The sequence below is a fragment of the Megalobrama amblycephala genome, linkage group LG2, assembly GCF_018812025.1.
Source record: "Megalobrama amblycephala isolate DHTTF-2021 linkage group LG2, ASM1881202v1, whole genome shotgun sequence".
NCBI classification, from domain to species: domain Eukaryota; kingdom Metazoa; phylum Chordata; class Actinopteri; order Cypriniformes; family Xenocyprididae; genus Megalobrama; species Megalobrama amblycephala.
Window position 1 is genome coordinate 45,656,511 of NC_063045.1, and position 18,485 is coordinate 45,674,995.

General features: G+C 37.3%; 1 protein-coding gene across 2 annotated transcripts in view; it reads left to right on the forward strand.

The window, feature by feature from the left end:
- The window catches only part of mtus2a (microtubule associated tumor suppressor candidate 2a), an 80,231-nt gene that overhangs the window by 44,617 nt on the left and 17,129 nt on the right, over positions 1 to 18,485 (forward strand). For both annotated transcript variants that reach the window (XM_048178736.1, XM_048178743.1), the window contains exons 4-5: positions 79 to 285; positions 16,032 to 16,190. In XM_048178736.1, coding sequence (XP_048034693.1) covers positions 79 to 285; positions 16,032 to 16,190 — 366 coding nt within the window. The remainder of the gene's footprint in view (positions 1 to 78; positions 286 to 16,031; positions 16,191 to 18,485) is intronic.

Sequence of the window (18,485 nt, forward strand, 5' to 3'; positions counted from 1 at the left end):
TTTCCTAGAACTCTTTTTTTACAAATGGTGTTTTTTCCAGTTAGTTTGAGTACTAATCATGGTCTTTTTCACCCTCAGATCAGAGAAAGCCGGTGGCGACTGGGTTAGCTGCTAAATCCTTCCTGCCGAAGCCAGCTCAGTCTGGTCTCCGTCCTCCTGGTTACTCGCGCCTCCCGCCGGCTCGTCTGGCAGCCTTTGGGTTTGTTCGGAGCTCTAGTGTCTCCTCTGTGTCCAGTAACCACTCGACCGACAGCACACGGAGTGACCCCTGCCGACCCGCCTACCGTGAGTTACTGAAACACAAACACTGTGCATTTTGAGAAATCTTAAAATGTAATTTATTCCTGTGATGCAAAGCTGAATCTTCAGCATCGTTACTCCAGTCTTCAGTGTCACATGATCCTTCAGAAATCATTCTAATTTGATGACTTGGGTCTCAAGAAACAATTCTAAATCTGCTTAATATATTTTAAAATTGTGAATATATTTTGTGATACTATTTTTCCATAATTCTTTGATGAATAGAAAGTTCAAAAGAACAGCATTTATTCTAAATAGAAATCATTTGTAACATTATGAATGTTTTACTGTCACTTTAATGCATCCTTGCCTGATAAAAGTATTAGTATTAAACCTTTGTATAAAAGGTCAGTTGTCACTGTAGCAAAGGGCATTATGAAATTCATGTTAATTTTTCACTCAAATGAAAAAATGTTGCTCTAATAATGTAAAAGAGAAAAATGCTAAACAAGCATTTTTTCCAGTGCTCTCACTTTTAGACCCCACTAAACACCTGTACACACTACAATTTAAGATGCCATCTAAAATACTTGTAGCTGAGTGCATTGTTATGTGAGATCCCTGAGGTACAGTTTACATAAAAGCATAATGCTCCACTTTTTAGAGTTAATTATAATGCAATTTGCATCATTTTATTAACTCTGCCTACCAGCAGTGTGCAGATCCCCTTTCATTAACATATTCTGCTAATAACGTTGTGCTCTAACATGATATCATGGGATAGTAGACCAAAAACACAAAAAAAGTTCAGTATTTATTTTACAAATCAGACTTTTCTTTAGTTGGCCTTTATTTTAGGTCACAAAAGAAACTTTGTGTTTGATCTGTGTGTTCTTCTTTCATAACTAGCTGAGTGAGTCAACATGAATGATCCTCAGTATGATCAGAGCCTGCTGAAGTAGATTCCAGTCTGCTCTTAAAGGGGGCCGTCTTTGAAAATTGGCATCTGCGTGCGCTGCATGTGTTTTTAATGCGACCTACATAAGTGATGTTGGCTGGGCTTCTCCTGGTAACAGTTGACGTGGCTGCAGATTCAGGCATCTGGAGTTACATGCGTCATTGGATGAGTTATGTCATAGGGTCTTTTTATCCTGGAATCACTTGGGAAGAGGAATCCCTCAGTGTTCACAGTCATGTATGTTTGGAGCAAACAGACGCACGAGAGAAATACTGAGAGAATGAAAGTGAGAAGGCATCAATGTGACGTGTTGCAGTGGCCCCAAAAATATTTTGTATACAGGAGCCCTGGAAAACAGAGAGCACATTTTTAGAAGTTTGTTTAAAATGATAAAACATTCGATAAAATGTTTTGGTTGCACTTTATTTTACAGTAGCTATGTGCACTTTCAATGTACTTACAATTTATTTAAAGGGTTAGTTCACCCAAAAATGAAAATTTTGTCATTTATTACTCACCCTCATGTCGTTCTACACCCGTAAGACCTTTGTTCATCTTCGGAACACAAATTAAGATATTTTTGATGAAATCCGATGGCTCATTGAGGCCTCTATTGAGAGCCAAGCCACTGAAACTCTCAAGATCCATAAAGGTACTAAAAACATATTTAAAAAATATTTTGTGTGCCAAAAAAATAAAATAACGACTTTTCAACAATATCTCGTGATGGCCGATTTCAAAACACTGCTTCTGAGCTTTACAAATCTTTTGTTTCGAATTAGTTATTCGGTTCTCCTACGAAACGGCTAAACTGCTGAAATCACGTGACTTTGGCGCTCCGAACCACTGATTCGATTCGTAAAGCTCAGAAGCAGTGTTTTGAAATAGACGCACGAGAGAATGTACTTACAGCCGTCTGTAGCTGGTGTGCTGCTGGCGACTCTTGCTTGTATGTGTAATGTATGTTCCTTGTCATTCATTCGTCATCTTTGCTTTATTTTTCACGAAGCATTATTTTGCTTTGCTTCCACTATAATAAAGAGACATTCACTCTTACATTGTAATTTGGGGGTGGAGAAATGAAGGGAGGGGTGTGTTTGTTTGGGTTGATTTCAAATTATAATAGTGCTTCTGAGAATCACTAACTGCACCTTTAAGGAAAAGGGCATTTTTTCTGAGAAAAGATCATTTCAGTTTTAGTATTTTTAGTACTTATGTTTCAGTTAGTTGCCAAGGCAACATTTCTAATTTTCATTCAAGTTTTTCATCCAATGTTTATATTTTATTTTATTTCAGCTTTATTTCATGTACTGGAAACTCTTTTTAATAGTTTCAGTTTTAGTTTTGGTGGTGAAGTTAGTGCAGATACCACTTAGTTTGATATACTGTCATCTAAAGAACAACATGCAGACATTATTAAGTGTCCAAATACTTTCTGAGGCCACTGCAGGTGTAATTGAGGTCATTACAAACAGTGTTTTGTATCTGAAAAATATTTAACATCATTTATCTCACCGTAGTCATGTCCTGACATACTGTGTGTGTCTGTTTTGATAGAAATCATTACTGAAATTTCCATAGCGAAGTTCATTATTTCTCTCTGGCCTATGATCCACCCATCGGGGTGTGCATAATATTTAGTACAGCCGTGCGATCCATACATTCAATGTGTGTATGAAATCTATTTATAGTCATTGAATTTTCACAATCCTTCCACACTATTTAATATGTTAGTCAGAGGTGCAAATGATTGTTTCTCTCTCTCCCTCTCTCTCTCTCTCTGAAGTGTTGAATGTGTTACAAGGCTGATTGCTGATCTGATGTTGTTTCGAGTGCATATTGACTGTCTGGAGGCCTGGATCAAACACAAACAGCAGTCAACACTAGATAAAATGATTAGCCTTTAGCTGTTCCTGAGAATTTGACTAGCAGATATTAATTATCTTTAGGTGTGTGAATAGTACTGTGGAGTATTATAGCACAAGTGTATGAATTTCTTGAAGAGCCTTTACCCCCTGAGAGCATCCCTGTGTTGTGACCACCTGTCCCCTTAGGTAAACAAGGGCATTTGCTGGACGTATGTGCTTTACTTAATGGCTTTTGTAATGACCGACTGTTGCTTTAGGCTTGGTGGTGAATCAGTGTGAAATATTGACCCAGGATTCCTGTAGATACCAGAGTCCTCCCTGCGGGACTGGATGTCACATACAGCTGATCAATTTCTCAGGTCTGACTGATTGAGGCTGGTCCACTTGTAATTGGCTGAATTGGAGAGTGTGAATGATGATGGCAAATGCTACTGGACATATTAAGCTGTCATTAGTGTTTGAGCTGCCTGATAGGTAGAGCAGCAAGTCAATGTTTGCCTCTTATTTTCAGCCTTGTGTAGAGGCAGCATGGTAATTGGTTGTGCTTTAGGAGATGAGATCTGTCACATGGCTTTTATTGGTCTCATGTCATGGCTTGATGTTTTCTAAAATGTCGGTGGAACCTCTTAAATTGATACTGAAAAAATAAAAAAATATGTTATTCTTCTCATTTCATGTCATTCCAAACCTATATGTCTTATTTCTCATGTGGACCACAAAAATAGATTTTAGGTGGAATGTTAATGCAGCTCTTTTCCATACATTGAAAGTGAATTGGGCTGTTAAACTCTAAAAATGACAAATTGGCATAATGAATGTGCCAAAAAAGTAGGCCATATGAGTTGTGCACTATATTCCAAATGACCAAACCCAATGATAGCTGTGTATGAGGAATAAAGTGAAATCTAAGTGTTTATTTAGTTAAAATTGCATTCCTTCTGCCATAGTTTAAGGACGCAAATAAGATTTGAGAGCTGCGATGGCAGTGTTATTTTAGTATTAATTGTATTCTATTATAGTATTTATCAATATTTTGAAATAACTGTTTTTTTATATCTTCAGTTTTTTTTATTTTAGTTTGTCATTTACTTTTTATTTTATTAGTTTTTTATATATCTAATTACAATAGCTTTGATCTATTTTTATTTCTTTTTTATCTTTAGTTTAGTCATTTGACTAAACTAATTTTAAAAATAGTAATTTAACTTTTTGTAACTTCAAATTATTTATTTCAGTTAGTTGACAAGGCAACATTTCTCATTTTTAAGTTTCAAGTTAAGTTTTTCAGCTAATATTTATATTTTATTTCAGCTTTGTTTTAAATTACTAACAAAGATTTTAATAGTTTTAGTTAACAATAACAAAAAGATTTTCATTAAAATGCATTAAATTATATACAAACCCGATTCCAAAAAAGTTGGGACACTGTACAAATTGTGAATAAAAACAGAATGCAATGATGTGGAAGTTTCAAATTTCAATATTTTATTCAGAATACAACATAGATGACATGAGAAAATGTATCATTTTAAGGGAAAAATAAGTTGATTTTAAATTTCATGGCATCAACACATCTAAAAAAGTTGGGACAAGGCCATGTTTACCACTGTGTGGCAACCCCTCTTCTTTTTATAACTCACTTTCAACATTTGATATGTTACCTATATTCTATTGTGAATAAAATGTAAGTTTATGAGATTTGTAAATTATTGCATTCCTTTTTTATTCACAATTTGTACAGTGTCCCAACTTTTTTGGAATCGGGTTTGTATTTGCAAAGCTATAATATGACTGCAGAAGACTTGGAATAAAGCTCACAAGTCATAATGGACTATAATGTTGCTTATTTGCTAATTTTGGAAATCTATTGCAACAGACCCCATTCACTTTTATTATATAGAAAAAAAGAGTTGCACATCCAATTGTGTTCCACAGAAGAAAGAACGTCTTAGGGTTTAGAATGATGTGTAGGTTAGTAAATAACAGAATTTTCATTTTTGGGTGAAGTATCTCTTTAAGAAGAAGTGAATGATTATATTTAACAGCAGTAGTTGCTAACAGATTTAGCTAAAGAACCAAATTAAACAACAATTAATTGATAATTATACACATTAACCCTCTCTTTTTGTCTATCTTTGTTTCTGTCTGTGTACTGTATGTCCTCTTTGTCTCAGTAGGGGAGTGAATAGCTAATAGCAGGCTTATATTAGCCACTGCTCTGAAAGGCAACACTCTGTTTGAAGCTGTTGGCTTCTGACTGTGAGCTTCTGAGAATCCCAGCATCGTCTGACCTTAACAAAGACCCAGACAGACTTTCTTTATATAGAGATATCACAGTTCCACCTTCACTCTCAGAGAGAGCGCAATAAAAGATGCAGCAATTTCAAATATCACACATCTTATCCCTCTCTCTGGCTAGGGCAACATATCCTCTTCTTTATCCTTTTTTTTTTATCTGTCTGGGTGTAATTTATCTTTGGAGACTGCTTACTGTCAGATTGCTGGTGTGAGCTCCGAGCTTGCATGCAGGATTGATGGATGTGATCTCATGCTGCAGCCTGTTGGGATCATGCCAAAAACTTTTAATTCTTGCTTTTTCTTCTTCGTCTCAGTTCATTATCTATTGGGGTTTCTTCAGTGACAGTCGCTCCTTGAACATGAATCTGGTCTCTGGGAAATTTCAGATCTCCTCAAGTAAAATCATCAAGAGTCTGAAATTCGAGTCACAAGTTTGAAGTTGTTCTAGTTAAGATGCCTGTAAAAAATACATTTCATACAGTGTGCAGTAACATTTTTAACTTGAAGCACACAAACAACTTGAACATCTCAGATGTGACCTTTCCTGTAAAAGCAAAGTAAAGTACAAGCCGAGGAGATTACATACGCAGTCACACACATATATGCCTTCACTACAACACAAAGACAATGACCTTCAGTCAAGGTGATGCTGCTTTCATTGATTTTCATTTGTATGAGCTCGTCTTTAGATGTGTTTTGTTTGTATGAGAAGGTCTAAGGGTTCTGTAAAGATATTGATCTCGTATCCCACCCTTGTTTCCATGGAAAGCGTTAGGGGTCTGTTCTAATGTTCTATGCACTAACTAGTATGAGTAACTATATGAGCAAGAGCGATACTTACTTCATAACTAATTAACTGCATTACATATTCTTTACTCTCCACATTTTTGTCCAAGAAAGAATTTTGATCCAGATAAAGGTCTAAATTTCTAGCTAAAACATATTAAACCATCCTAAGATGATCTGTTTTTAGAAGAGTTTTTGAAATGGAAGGACGACGAGACACTTGCAGCGAAGATGGATGAAGCCCGATGGTGTAGACCCAGAGCTCAACAGTGCTGACAGCCCATGGCAAGAGTCGAGGGAGGGAGGAGCCAAGGTGGTGTTGTGGCTGATGACATCTTAGGGACGACCGACGGAGACGAGGCTAAAGGATCCACCAGTACAGACGGAGAGCTGACAAAGCTAAGCATCATCGCTGACACTGGAGACCCAGGCGATGCCTCGGCGGCAAGCATCGGATACGGAGCCAGAGTACCCGAGGACTTAGGGCGGACCCGAAGGGAAGGAGGAACCCACTGCAGCCATAGAGGTGAAGAGATGGAGCATAGCAGATGGCTCGCAAGTCCGTGGCAGGAGCAGAGTGACAACTGACCAAGGGGGAGCCAGTGGGATGAAGGAGCCCTGTGGAGCCGCAAAGCCAAGGGTCTCTGGTGGAGCCGAAGGTGGGAGGAGCCAAAGAGGTGCCGACAGTTCGACGTCCGAGATGGAGCGAAGGGATCAGATGCTGGAGGTGGAGCCACAGGATCCACTCACACAGGTGCTGATGGAGGTTGCGTGACCTGAGGCTCGACGTCATAGCAGGGCATCCTTAGAGACAGAGGAAGGGCTGCAAACCTCCAGCAGAGGCGGGGTTGGAGGACTGACTGAGCTCTGCGGTGATGGTCACCAGTGATGCGCGGGTCAATGTATAAACAACCCGCACCCGACCGACGTTTTCAACTAACCCGCCCGCAACTCGGACCGCAAAAAAAAAGGAAAATATTGTACCCGACCCTGCTTCCTGACCCGCATTTTTTTAAAAGTAGTAAATGCTCATTGTAGCGTCATTGGGCCATAGACGCCCCCTCCCATACGCCCCCCATCAGCCTCCCTGGCCAATAATATCCATTAATCCAGCCTGTGGAGGAGAGAAATGTTTCAGGACCTGACGTGGTGCGCTCAGAGGTGCAGCGGCGAGAGCAGGCAGTTCTTGAGGCGGCCCATCATTTTCCATTTCAGCTGTCTAGATGCATATTATTGATGAATGCGATGTTTATGTTTCGACCCTGCTTGAAGAATTAATCAGCAGGTCAACTGAGAGAAGGCCCTCTTTTGGAAAAGTGTGAAAGCCCTTAGGAGCGCAAACTGTTCTTTTTCTGAATGTTGTATGATATAGCCTAGTGTTATGTAATAAAGGCTTGATTTATTCATTTATTTCGTTTCATTTTCTTAACAATTAAGATGCTGCATGTGTTTATCCAGTCTAATCGAAGTGTGCGTCTCTCCCCCGACTTTCCCAACAAAAATCCCGCCCCCTCTCAGAAAATACATAAAACTGACATTACTGAGCTATATGCGTTTAAAAGTAGCCTATTAAAATGGTACAATGGCATTGCTCAGTTCAACGTGTTGGGAAATCGGGCATTTTGTCCCGCGTCAGCATTTATTCAAAAGTTAATAACGCTCAACATTCAAATGGTAAATAAGGATTTCCCACTTGTATTAGCAGGCTTAGGCTATTTCGCCACGTGAATGCCCAATTGAAGCTCTCACAAACACAAAATGCAGTGATAGAATATGTTAATTAAGTAGCCTATTTATTAACGCATTTTAGACGAACAAAAACAGGTAGGCTAAGCCAAAGACTGAGGCTACAATATCCATAAATAAATGTTCACAAATACCCATGAAAGTAAAACTGAAACCTTTAGTAAGTAAAACTGAAAATTACAAAGGTTTAATTGGCATCTTTATTTCAAACGACCCGACCGACCGCGACCCGAATATCATTAAAAATATTTTTGGATGACTCGTAACCGCGGGTGACCGCGGGTGACCGCAGGCACCCGCTCATTTTGGATCAACCCGCGCATCATTGATGGTCACAGAGGTAGGCTTGACGAGATCAATGACGGTAATTCCAATTCCCAACAGGTTACTGAAACAGTCTCCATGCTGTCTTGATTCAGCGATGATTCAGAACAGACCGATAATTCACAACCTATATAGGTTTCAGTGCTATCTTGAAACAGCGATGATGAAGGAAGTATCGGGTGGGATAGGGTGGGAGATGATACCACTGTGCTGAAGTCCATTAGTGTCGCGGGCTCAAACCCCTGGTCAGACTCACCGTGGAGCTCCTTCTCTGAGGCGAGGGTCAGCGCTGTCCTCTTCTCCTTGGACTCTGGCTGACGCGTCACGGTGGGTGGTAGCTCTTCGTTTGCGGGGCACTCACACGATTTCTCCGTGGTCCTGGGTGGTGAATCAGGCTCTGGGTCTGGCTGTGCTCTGGACCGGGGCTGGATGCTCTCCAGACACCTAATAACAGCTTCCCTCCAGTCAAGACTTGTGGTGTCTGGAAGGTCTTACAGGGTGGTGAAATTTCACCCCAATCAAGAACAAGGTCTTCAGGGTCTCGTCGTCGAAAGGGCTGGTGATTGCAAGATGACTGAAGTTTACAGTGAAATCCAAAAAAATTGGTGTTTTCTTGAGCCACAACAACAAATTGGACATTTAAATCCATTTTTGTAGTTTCAGTTCAGTCATCTGTAAGCACGATGTGCAGGAACAGACTGAAGAGGCAGATGATGAAGTTCAAATGCAATATTTAATAATAATCCACAAGACAATCCAAATTAGGGCAGAAGAGAAACACACCATAATGCAAATGTGTCCTGAGTGCAGGAGGAAGTACCATTTAAATAGCAAGCTCAAACAAGATAATTAATCAAACAAAGCTGAAACCAAAGCTAACTAATAACCATGGTAACAAAGAGTGGTGGGAAAATAAGACAAAGGAAACTGAACATAAAGGTGACAATATTATTTATTTGAAAGAATGAAAAGAGCAGTTTAATTTCTATTTTTGTATTGTTCAACTGGCCGAAGTTGATATGAGATTTAGAAAGTAATTAGTAATACTTGATGCAATACTTTTAGAGAGAGTAATTAGTACAGTAATCACACTGTTGAAGATGTAATTGATGGCTAGTAATTAATTACTTTTTTAGAATAACTTACTTAACACTGACTATATTCTCAAGATGAGATATGAAACATCCAGCTCCTACCTGAACAGGTATTAATCTGGGAACAATCTCTGAGGAAAACATGTGTGAATATTGTCTGAGATCAGCATTGTGTTCTGCACTTGGGAACTTGCATCACTTACATAGCTGTTGAGAAGTGAGAGCAGAGAAAAGAAGAGGCAAAATATCAGCATTGAAGTTAACATATATTTTCTTAGTGTAATAGCTAGTAGTACCTTGTATGATTCACTTGTTTTGCAATATACTAGTCATGCACTGCTGAACAACTCTGCCAAGTGAACTACTTTCTTATGTTTAGTTGACTTCTGTTTTACTACACTATCTAGTACACTAGTTTTGAAATGCACACTACATTGTGCACACTACCTTATATATTAACTAGTAGGACACGACATAGTATTCTAATTTTGAGATATACATTACATGTACCTATGCTCATTTTATAGTAAACATTACCATTTGCACACTACATAACATTGGCTCAATTTGCATACTCATAGTAAAAGTGTTTACTGGTTAGGGTAAAATATTTTTGAGTGTGTAGTCAGCAGTGTCATTTTAGTACTGATACTTGTTATTGTTGTTATTGATACTATTATGTTTTAAAAATATTTCTATATAGCTTTAATTATTTTTTATTTTCAAATTTAGTTTTAGTGATTTAATACTTCAATTTAAACTCTTTTTTAGTTAGTTGCCAAGGCAACATTTCTAATTTTCACTTTTTCAAAGTTTTTAATCTAATATTTACATATTATATTTATAACTATTATATTTTTAAAAATTTTTTAGTGAACTGTAACAACACTGTAAGGCAGTACACCTTATTAGAGATTATCACAAATAGAATAAAAAGTATAGTTTATAAAAGTAAATCATCCAAGCACAATTTGCATACTATTTTAACTTAACATACCATAATTTAGAATGTGCCAGTTCTAATCTCACGTATTATTTATGACAAGAAATTCAGATAATACAGTAGTAGTCTGAAAGGAAAAAAACATGGAAGAACGGGACAGAAAAAGAGTTGGAAAAGAGGAAAGGGAATTACAGTAGGAAGGTGTTATAGAAAGTGAGGAGAGGTGGAGAGGGGGAGGTGTGAGAGCACAGATGCCATCGCTCCAGCCCATCTCTGACTCATGCACACTGCTGAGAACAGATGGTTCCTCACACAAACACACCACAGCATACATGCACACTCACACGCATGGGAAACATTCTCACACACTGAACGGATACACTGTTTCACTACGGTTTGGTTGCTCTAGATTGTCTTTGTCTCATTGGTATGTTTAATAAGTGTGCTTCTAAATCCCACATCTCTCTGACTGTCAGATCTGACAGTGGGCAGTCTGTGCTCTAGGTACTGCTGACTCACACACTTACCAAACCGCTGAGCTCTGGATGATCCTACTGTGCAGAGAGATGCTAATGAACTTTTTCTCTATTTTTACCCATAAGGACTGTCTGTATCCTCCTGCCTTCACAAACTCAGCTGTACCGTGTAAAGACTAGCTCTGATTATGATGTACAGTGTATGTGGCCTAGCACTAGCAAGTCATGCATCTATCATATGCATTAGCCTACTCTTAAATATTAATATGACATAATAATGATTTTGAATGACATTACATGTGCCAGTCTGCATTAGCCTATTAGCATTAGCACTGACCTGCTCGCTCATCTTCGATAACCTCATAGGAGCCTGATAATGTTGTCCTTATTACCTCACATGTCTTAATTCTGTCTATTTCCCTGAAAGCTTTTACAGGATTTTTTTTCTATGGATGAAGATTCAAGCCAGGCTTTTCTTCCTCAAAATCCCAAGCCATCTCCAGCTCTCTGTTTCAGCTAGCTTCCGTTTCCGTTATCCCTCTTAATCCTCCCAGAGAGAGAGCAAGAGAGAGTGTGTTTCTCAGAGAGCTGCCAGGCCTGTTTAGTATATTTTGCTATTCCAATACCTCCATTTTGAGTTAGGTATTGTGTTATGAGTAGTTATAGACAATAAAAATGTAAAAAAGTGTCTTTTTAGAGTCTATCAATGAGACAGAAATAACCAAAACAATCAGGTAGTACAGGGGTGTTCGCAACCTTTAGTGAATTCATGATTGTAATTCTAGGGGTCAACCAATTATTGTTTGATCTCTGTTTTGGACTGAAAAAGGTTCAAGACCCCTGTGCCAGTATTTTAGTTCACACTACATTGTGTAGTAGTTTTGTATCTAGTGCACACTTCCTAATGTGATAGTGTTTTACTGCACACCACTTTGTAATTTTGTACTGTACTACGCTACCTCATGCACACTAATGTCATACTGCACACTACTTTTTGTACTAGAACTGTACTATGTAGAGCATACAACTTATTGCACATTACATGAGTCCTGACGGTTTAGTCCATATTATACTTAGTGACAGATAATAATGTCGGACAAAACTATCTAGTGCACACTTCCAAATATGGTATTGTTTTATTGCACACCATTTTGTGATTTTGTACTGTACGCTACCTAGTGCACACTACCTAATTTCCCACTGCACTACTGTAGTATGCGGAGTACACCTCTTAATATGCTAGTGTTTTACTTTGTTCATTGTACTACACTACCTAGTGCACATTACATAATGTCCTAAAGTTTGGTAACATTTTATTTCGATAGTCGACTTTAGACATTAAACTAACTATAAGTAACTTTGCAACTACATGTCAACTACAAGTCATTAGAGTATTAGTAGACTGCTTAATAGCTGACACTTTATTGTGATGGCCCCCCAACAGATTTTCTACTGACTATGAATAACTTTGCAAGTACATGTCAACTTATTCTACTAATCCGAACCTAACACAAACCTAACCTAACAGTCTACTAATATTCTGAGAGTTAGTTGACATGTAGTTCCAAAGTTACTTATAGTTAATCGAATGTTTTTAGTGTACAGTGTTTATAGTTTTAGTGTACACTACCTTATGTACTAGTTTTGTACTACTCTATCTAGTGCATAGTTCCTAATGTGGTATTTTTACCTAATGCACTCTACGTAATGTCCTACTGCAGACTACTTTTTGTACAAATACTGTACTATGTAGAGGACACTACCTAGTGCATATTATATAATGTCCAAATGTTTGAGTGCACACTACCTAAAATACCAGTTTTGTTGTTTGTTTTTGGCTATTTGTCCACTTCCTGCAATTAGTGCTGAGCAGTGAAGCAGTATTTCTCAGGTCCGTTTGGTATTAGTACTGGAGTGTCACCCATCCTAACGTGTGGCTGTAAGTGGAAGGGTTGGATTTGCATAATGTTTACTTCAAGACATCCTCAGGAGCACCTCTGATGCTCTGTGCTTAATAATGCATTGCAAGCCTCATCTCTTAATGGGTCACTGCTGTGTTCACCAGGTCTGATTTTTCATTCTGATCGTCTCTCTGTGCCATCTAAATGTTGGTAGATGTGAAATAACCTTCTGTGCTGGAATAACATCTGGTTCCATCACATTTCCTCTTTACTTATAAGCCATCCCAATCCTTATCATTAATATGAGCTCTTTCCTCCCAGATATTTGCATTTGCTTTTTGCTTTCTTTTTTCACTTCATTGTCTCTCTTTTCTTTCTAGTGGTCTTATCAGTGGTGATTTAACCACCTAGGACTTATTTTATCTTCTCCCAAGTCTATCATTTATTTCTCTAATAGTGGCACCCAACGTGGAGTGCATTCCTGTTCTCTCCTCCTTCCCAACACAATGTTTTCCTCTATCTCTGCTAAAATCCTTTCCTTGCTTTTGTCTTATGACATTATATTTGTCTCTGTTGGCCAGAAGGCCAGAGAAGAAGTGCTGATTATTTGGTTCTGCCTTCCTCACAAGCTGAATTTTATCCACACCAGCACTGCATTAAATTAATCTTCTGTTATTTTTCGCATTACCTTCTGGTGCATGATACATTATTCAGCTCAAACAGAATTGTATATTTTTATTACTCATATTAAGGTGAGAATTTGTCTTCATTATGATCAAAATGTCAGCAGCATTTTAAATTCAGCATGTGTGAATTGCTTCTCTGTATTTCCAGGATCTTAAATCTGTGTGTGTGTGTGTGTGTGTGTGTGTGTGTGTGTGTGTGTGTGTGTGTGTGTGTATATATATATATATATATATATATATATATATATATATAAGATTTTTTTCATTTTTAAAGAAGATTAATGTGATCTTAGTCAATTTATTCCATATTTATCAAATGTTCACTAACCAATTGTACTCTTTGCTGAACTAACTAAATTCATTCGAGATTTCCCTTAATTAAAAACAAATTAGTCAATAACTCAAGCACTAACAGCATATGAATATAAACACACCTGCAGATGATAGTTGGGTTCAGTATGTGAAAACACTGCTGCATGTGTGAATAGAAAAGTTCAGTGAACTAGAGAGAGAGAGAGGCTAAATCCTTCAGCATCGTAAATCAGAATGTAAATCCTGTAATGCTGTGTTACTACAATGCACACTGACAGTGATTTATGTGACAGATAGAATTTTAAGAATTCAGGAAATATATTTTTCTGAATTAAATATCTGACTTGTCAAATTTTACTGTTGACTGCATTTAATAATCTTAGCAATTGTGTTACCAAAGTTATTGAAAGAAAAATATTTTTCTTTTATTTTATAGCAAATATAATTTGCAAATATGTTTTCATAGCATATGTGTATACTGTGTATATTTATTAAGTATATATACACACATGCATGTATATATTTAACAAAAATATATTACATTATATTATATTATATATAAAATATTTATATTTATATATAAAATATTTATATTTATATATAAATATTTTATTTATATAATACAAATTATATCTAAATATATATATATACATGTAAATATTTCTTAAATATATTTGTATGTGTGTGTATTTATATATACATAATAAATATACACATTACACACATATATTTTGTAAACACAAACTTTTATTTTGGATGCAAATAATCACGATTAATCATTTGACAGCACTACTTATAACCTGTTATTTTTTTTATTGTTTTTTGTATTTGACCAATTTAATTTGATTAATTTTTTTTTTTAATGTTTAATTCTGGAAAATAATAAAACCGCATAAATCCAGATTTTCAACTGTAATAAGACAATTTCCAAAATTTGTAATAGGGTTGCAAATGCATCAAATCTCATTTAAAATAAATACACAAACAAACTGCTCATGTAATGTTAGAAGTTGCCGTTGTGTTCTGTTATTAAGCCATTTTATTAATAGGAAAAATATATAATAAATTAAATAAATATATGTTTTTACTTTATTATTTTGTTTTTTATTTATGTATTTCTTTGTTTTTAAGTCTCACATATCTTGTACTTTGTTCATAAAAAGCGATGTACTGTATATAGAGCGTGATGCTTTCTACTGACTTTTAACAGTAGATATTTTAGGTGCAAAAAAGTGATCCAACTCACACAAGTAAAATGCTCCCATCATTTGGCTGATTATGTAAATCCAGAGGGCTGATGAAACTGTAAAAAATCTTAAGGATTTAGTCTCTGTGCTACTAACCCAGTTCCACACAATGCAAGCAGTTAACTGGTTCTCACAGAGATTTGGGGGAGAATCCACCAATGAGCAGCGAGGTTTATTTCCCGGCAGCCAATCAAATGTGTCTCTCAGCTGCTTTGCACCTTAACATCTCCCGCTGTGAGAGCTGGAGGGCTGTGTAGCACTTCCTGCTGTTTTCTAAACTCCATTTCTGCAGCCAAAACTTTGTTCCAGTTCTTTACCCTTATCAGATCATCCCTTTACTGCAGAATATTCATACTATAGGTGAGAATAAGTGATTCTGTTAGTGTGGTTATGTTTAATGCCCATAGAAAGGCTATATATTTCATGCTAACAAAATCTCTTTGAATTTACGCCAGTTGTCGGCTGCTGTCTCTGAATGTCTCTTCAGGTTACATGGGAGTCATAAAATATGGTATTTAAAACACTTATGACAGTGTACTGTCAGCATTTCTGCATCTGTCTGCTCTTCTATGTTCCTGGAATCCTCTCTCAGCACTTCATAAATCATAGAGATAACACAGCAGCAGAGCAGCATTCTGTATGGGCTCCTGAGAATGGGTCTGAAACTAAGCTAAAATTGAGAAGAAAGTGCCTTTCAAAGGACCCGTAATATAAAAGTGCCTATGTGATTTGTGAAATCTGTTATGGCTCATTGAAGAGATAGTATATCTTGAGGTTTTTTTTCTTTTACATGGTAAGCGGTTCTCGTTTTATTGCAGCATTTGGTCTCATTGAGCTGGGCTGCGGTTATTGATCAAGCCTAGAGTGTGATGAACGGATGGTCTAGGTTCAGTTGTGGGGTTAATGAGCAGTTAGATGAATTCTCATCCACCACAGATGATGAATAGTGTGCTCAGATAGAAGCAGAGTGAGACAGCAAAGGTGAGAGCGAGATGAGCACAGACTGATTAAGCATTCACAGTAAATCAGAGAATGACCTGCAGTATTCAGTGTCTAGACTACTGTGAGATGCACAATGAATTTATGCAGTTCAATTGCAGAGCAAAAAAAGTCCACATTAAGAGATTTTTCTCTTTTTTGGATGCTTTTCAGGTCCCAACAATATAAATGATGAGCCACCGTTTCACCGTGTCACCACGTCACCCCCTGAAGAAGGATCCAGAGCACCCTGCCGCAGCACCCCTCAACCCCCCAACACTCCTGCACCCACACGCCGCTCCCTACTGCCCCCTCCTCGAAGCTCCCCCGTGGGTAGGTGGACCAAACTTATGCTGCTTGATATTGCAAACTGGTATTTCTTACTATATTATTTGAATGTATTGTCTTAATTTACCGCTTACAAAGACCATGCCGATCTCTCGCTACACATAATGTTTTTATGCAGTGAAAAATACATTGTGGAGCAAAGAGGACACTGACAACGTGTCGACAGACAAGACAGAGCAGGTTACTTTTGATATGAAACAAAGTCTAAAATTTTGCCATTTTTAAAGAAATTTAAACAATAAATAGCGTTTTGTGGCTCTTTAATGTGTCGTGACAGATCGCTGTAGCGCCTCAGTTCAAGCGGCTTGTGAACCGTTCATGTCTTCCTACTAGTTCATTTATAGCATCAAATAAACATGAATGAACATCATAAGGAATGTTTCAATTGCGGAAAGACATCAGTACACAGCATTTTTCAAGTTCAAGTCCACCTACGTTAATCTGCTAACTCCCCTGACTGCTTTGTCGGACAAAATGGTTGATTCAGCATTATGATTGGTTAGATTGCCTGTCAATCAAACTGCAAAAGGGCAAAGGGTCAGTTATAAATACACTGGTTTGTAGCGCAAACAGTTTTACAGTGTACTGTACTTTGATATTCTTCTCGTTATTTCCCTATAGCGGCTAAAAAATCTGAAGTCTCGCACATTCACAGAAAGCACCTTACTTCCGCGTTGAAAAATAAGGTGGATATATTACAAGTTGCTCTCTGATAAGTATGCACTTGAATTAGTATGCATTACAAAAGATATGTGCTTTAGTAAGTGTACACTATAAAACATATGGACTTAGTAGGCTAGTATGCGCTTCAGTGTGCACTATAAGGAGTATGAAATTTAGCTAGTATGAATTTCAATGAGTATGCACTCTAGGAAGTATGCTCTAAACAAGACTAATTTCATTGGAATGCACTACAAATAGTGATCTTCAACCAGTACTACAACAAGCATGTGTTTAATCAAGTACGGACCACAGGAGGTATGCACTTCTGCAAGTATTTGTTTCAACTAGCATGCATTACACAAATATGTACTTCAGCTAGTATATGCTTACGCTATAAGAATGAACTTCTATTATATTACAAGCTGCTCTCTGATAAGTATGCACTTCAACTAGTATGCTCTACAAAAATATGTTCTTCACTAAGTGTACACTATAAAGCATATGGACTTAGTATGCTAGTATTTTCTTCAGTAAGAATGTACTATGAGTTTGAAATTCAGCTAGTATGAATTTCAATAAGTATGCACTACAAGACATATGCTCTAAACAAGACTAATTCCATTAGAAGGCTGAATGCACTACTAAAAAAAACTAAAGTGATCTTCAACAGTACTATAACAAGCATGTTTTCAACAAGTATGCACTTTAAGTGTTTTAGACTACTAGAAGTATATGTTTCAACTAGTATGCAGATTTCAAATAGTTTTACATTAGAACTACTGGGTCTCCACAAAATATGCCTTAAAACTAGTATGTACTTAAAGTTTTCTTTGCTTGTTTCTTCATGATTCAGGTTGAATTTAGTTCAGTTGGCATACTGAAATATTGAGGTTGCATTCTTCCTCCAGTGCCAGAAGTGACCTGTCAAATGTCATGATGAATTCTCCAACAGCAGCTCTAGTTTGAAGACAGACCTCCACTGATGCATCGACACAGTGCTGAGACTGTACTTGTCAGGCATGAGAAAACAGTGCTACCTCCCTGTCCATGTCCTCTACAGAGTCATTAATCTCCTCTGTGTGTGTGAATAATGGGACAGTCCAGTTGGGGGGTGTCACAGCCTATGTTTAGTCAAGACTGAAATGCAGACTTTGCCTTGAAAAAACACCCTTTCTTGGTGTTCAAGAAGTAGGCCATCCGGACTCATTCATCTTGAGCCCAGCACAGGGAAAAGTGGCTTGTCTACTTTCATGTGCTGTACACACTTATTGAAGCACATACTTTTTATAGTGCATGCTAGTTGACATGCATACTTCTAAGTGCACACCACCTATATAGCATACTTGTTGAAACACATACTTGTTGTTGTACTGGTTGACGGTCTTTCTAGTTGTAGTACTTTCTAATGGGAATAGTCTGGTTTACAGCATATTACTTGTAAAGCATACTTACTAAAGTGCATTCTAGATGAATTTCATACTCGTTATAATGGATTCTTGTTAAAGTGCATGCTAAGTCTTTTATAGTGCACACTTTTTGAAGCACATACTTATTGTAGTACATACTAGTTGAAGTGCATACATATTATAGTGCCAGTGATTGTAATGTAAACTGTGA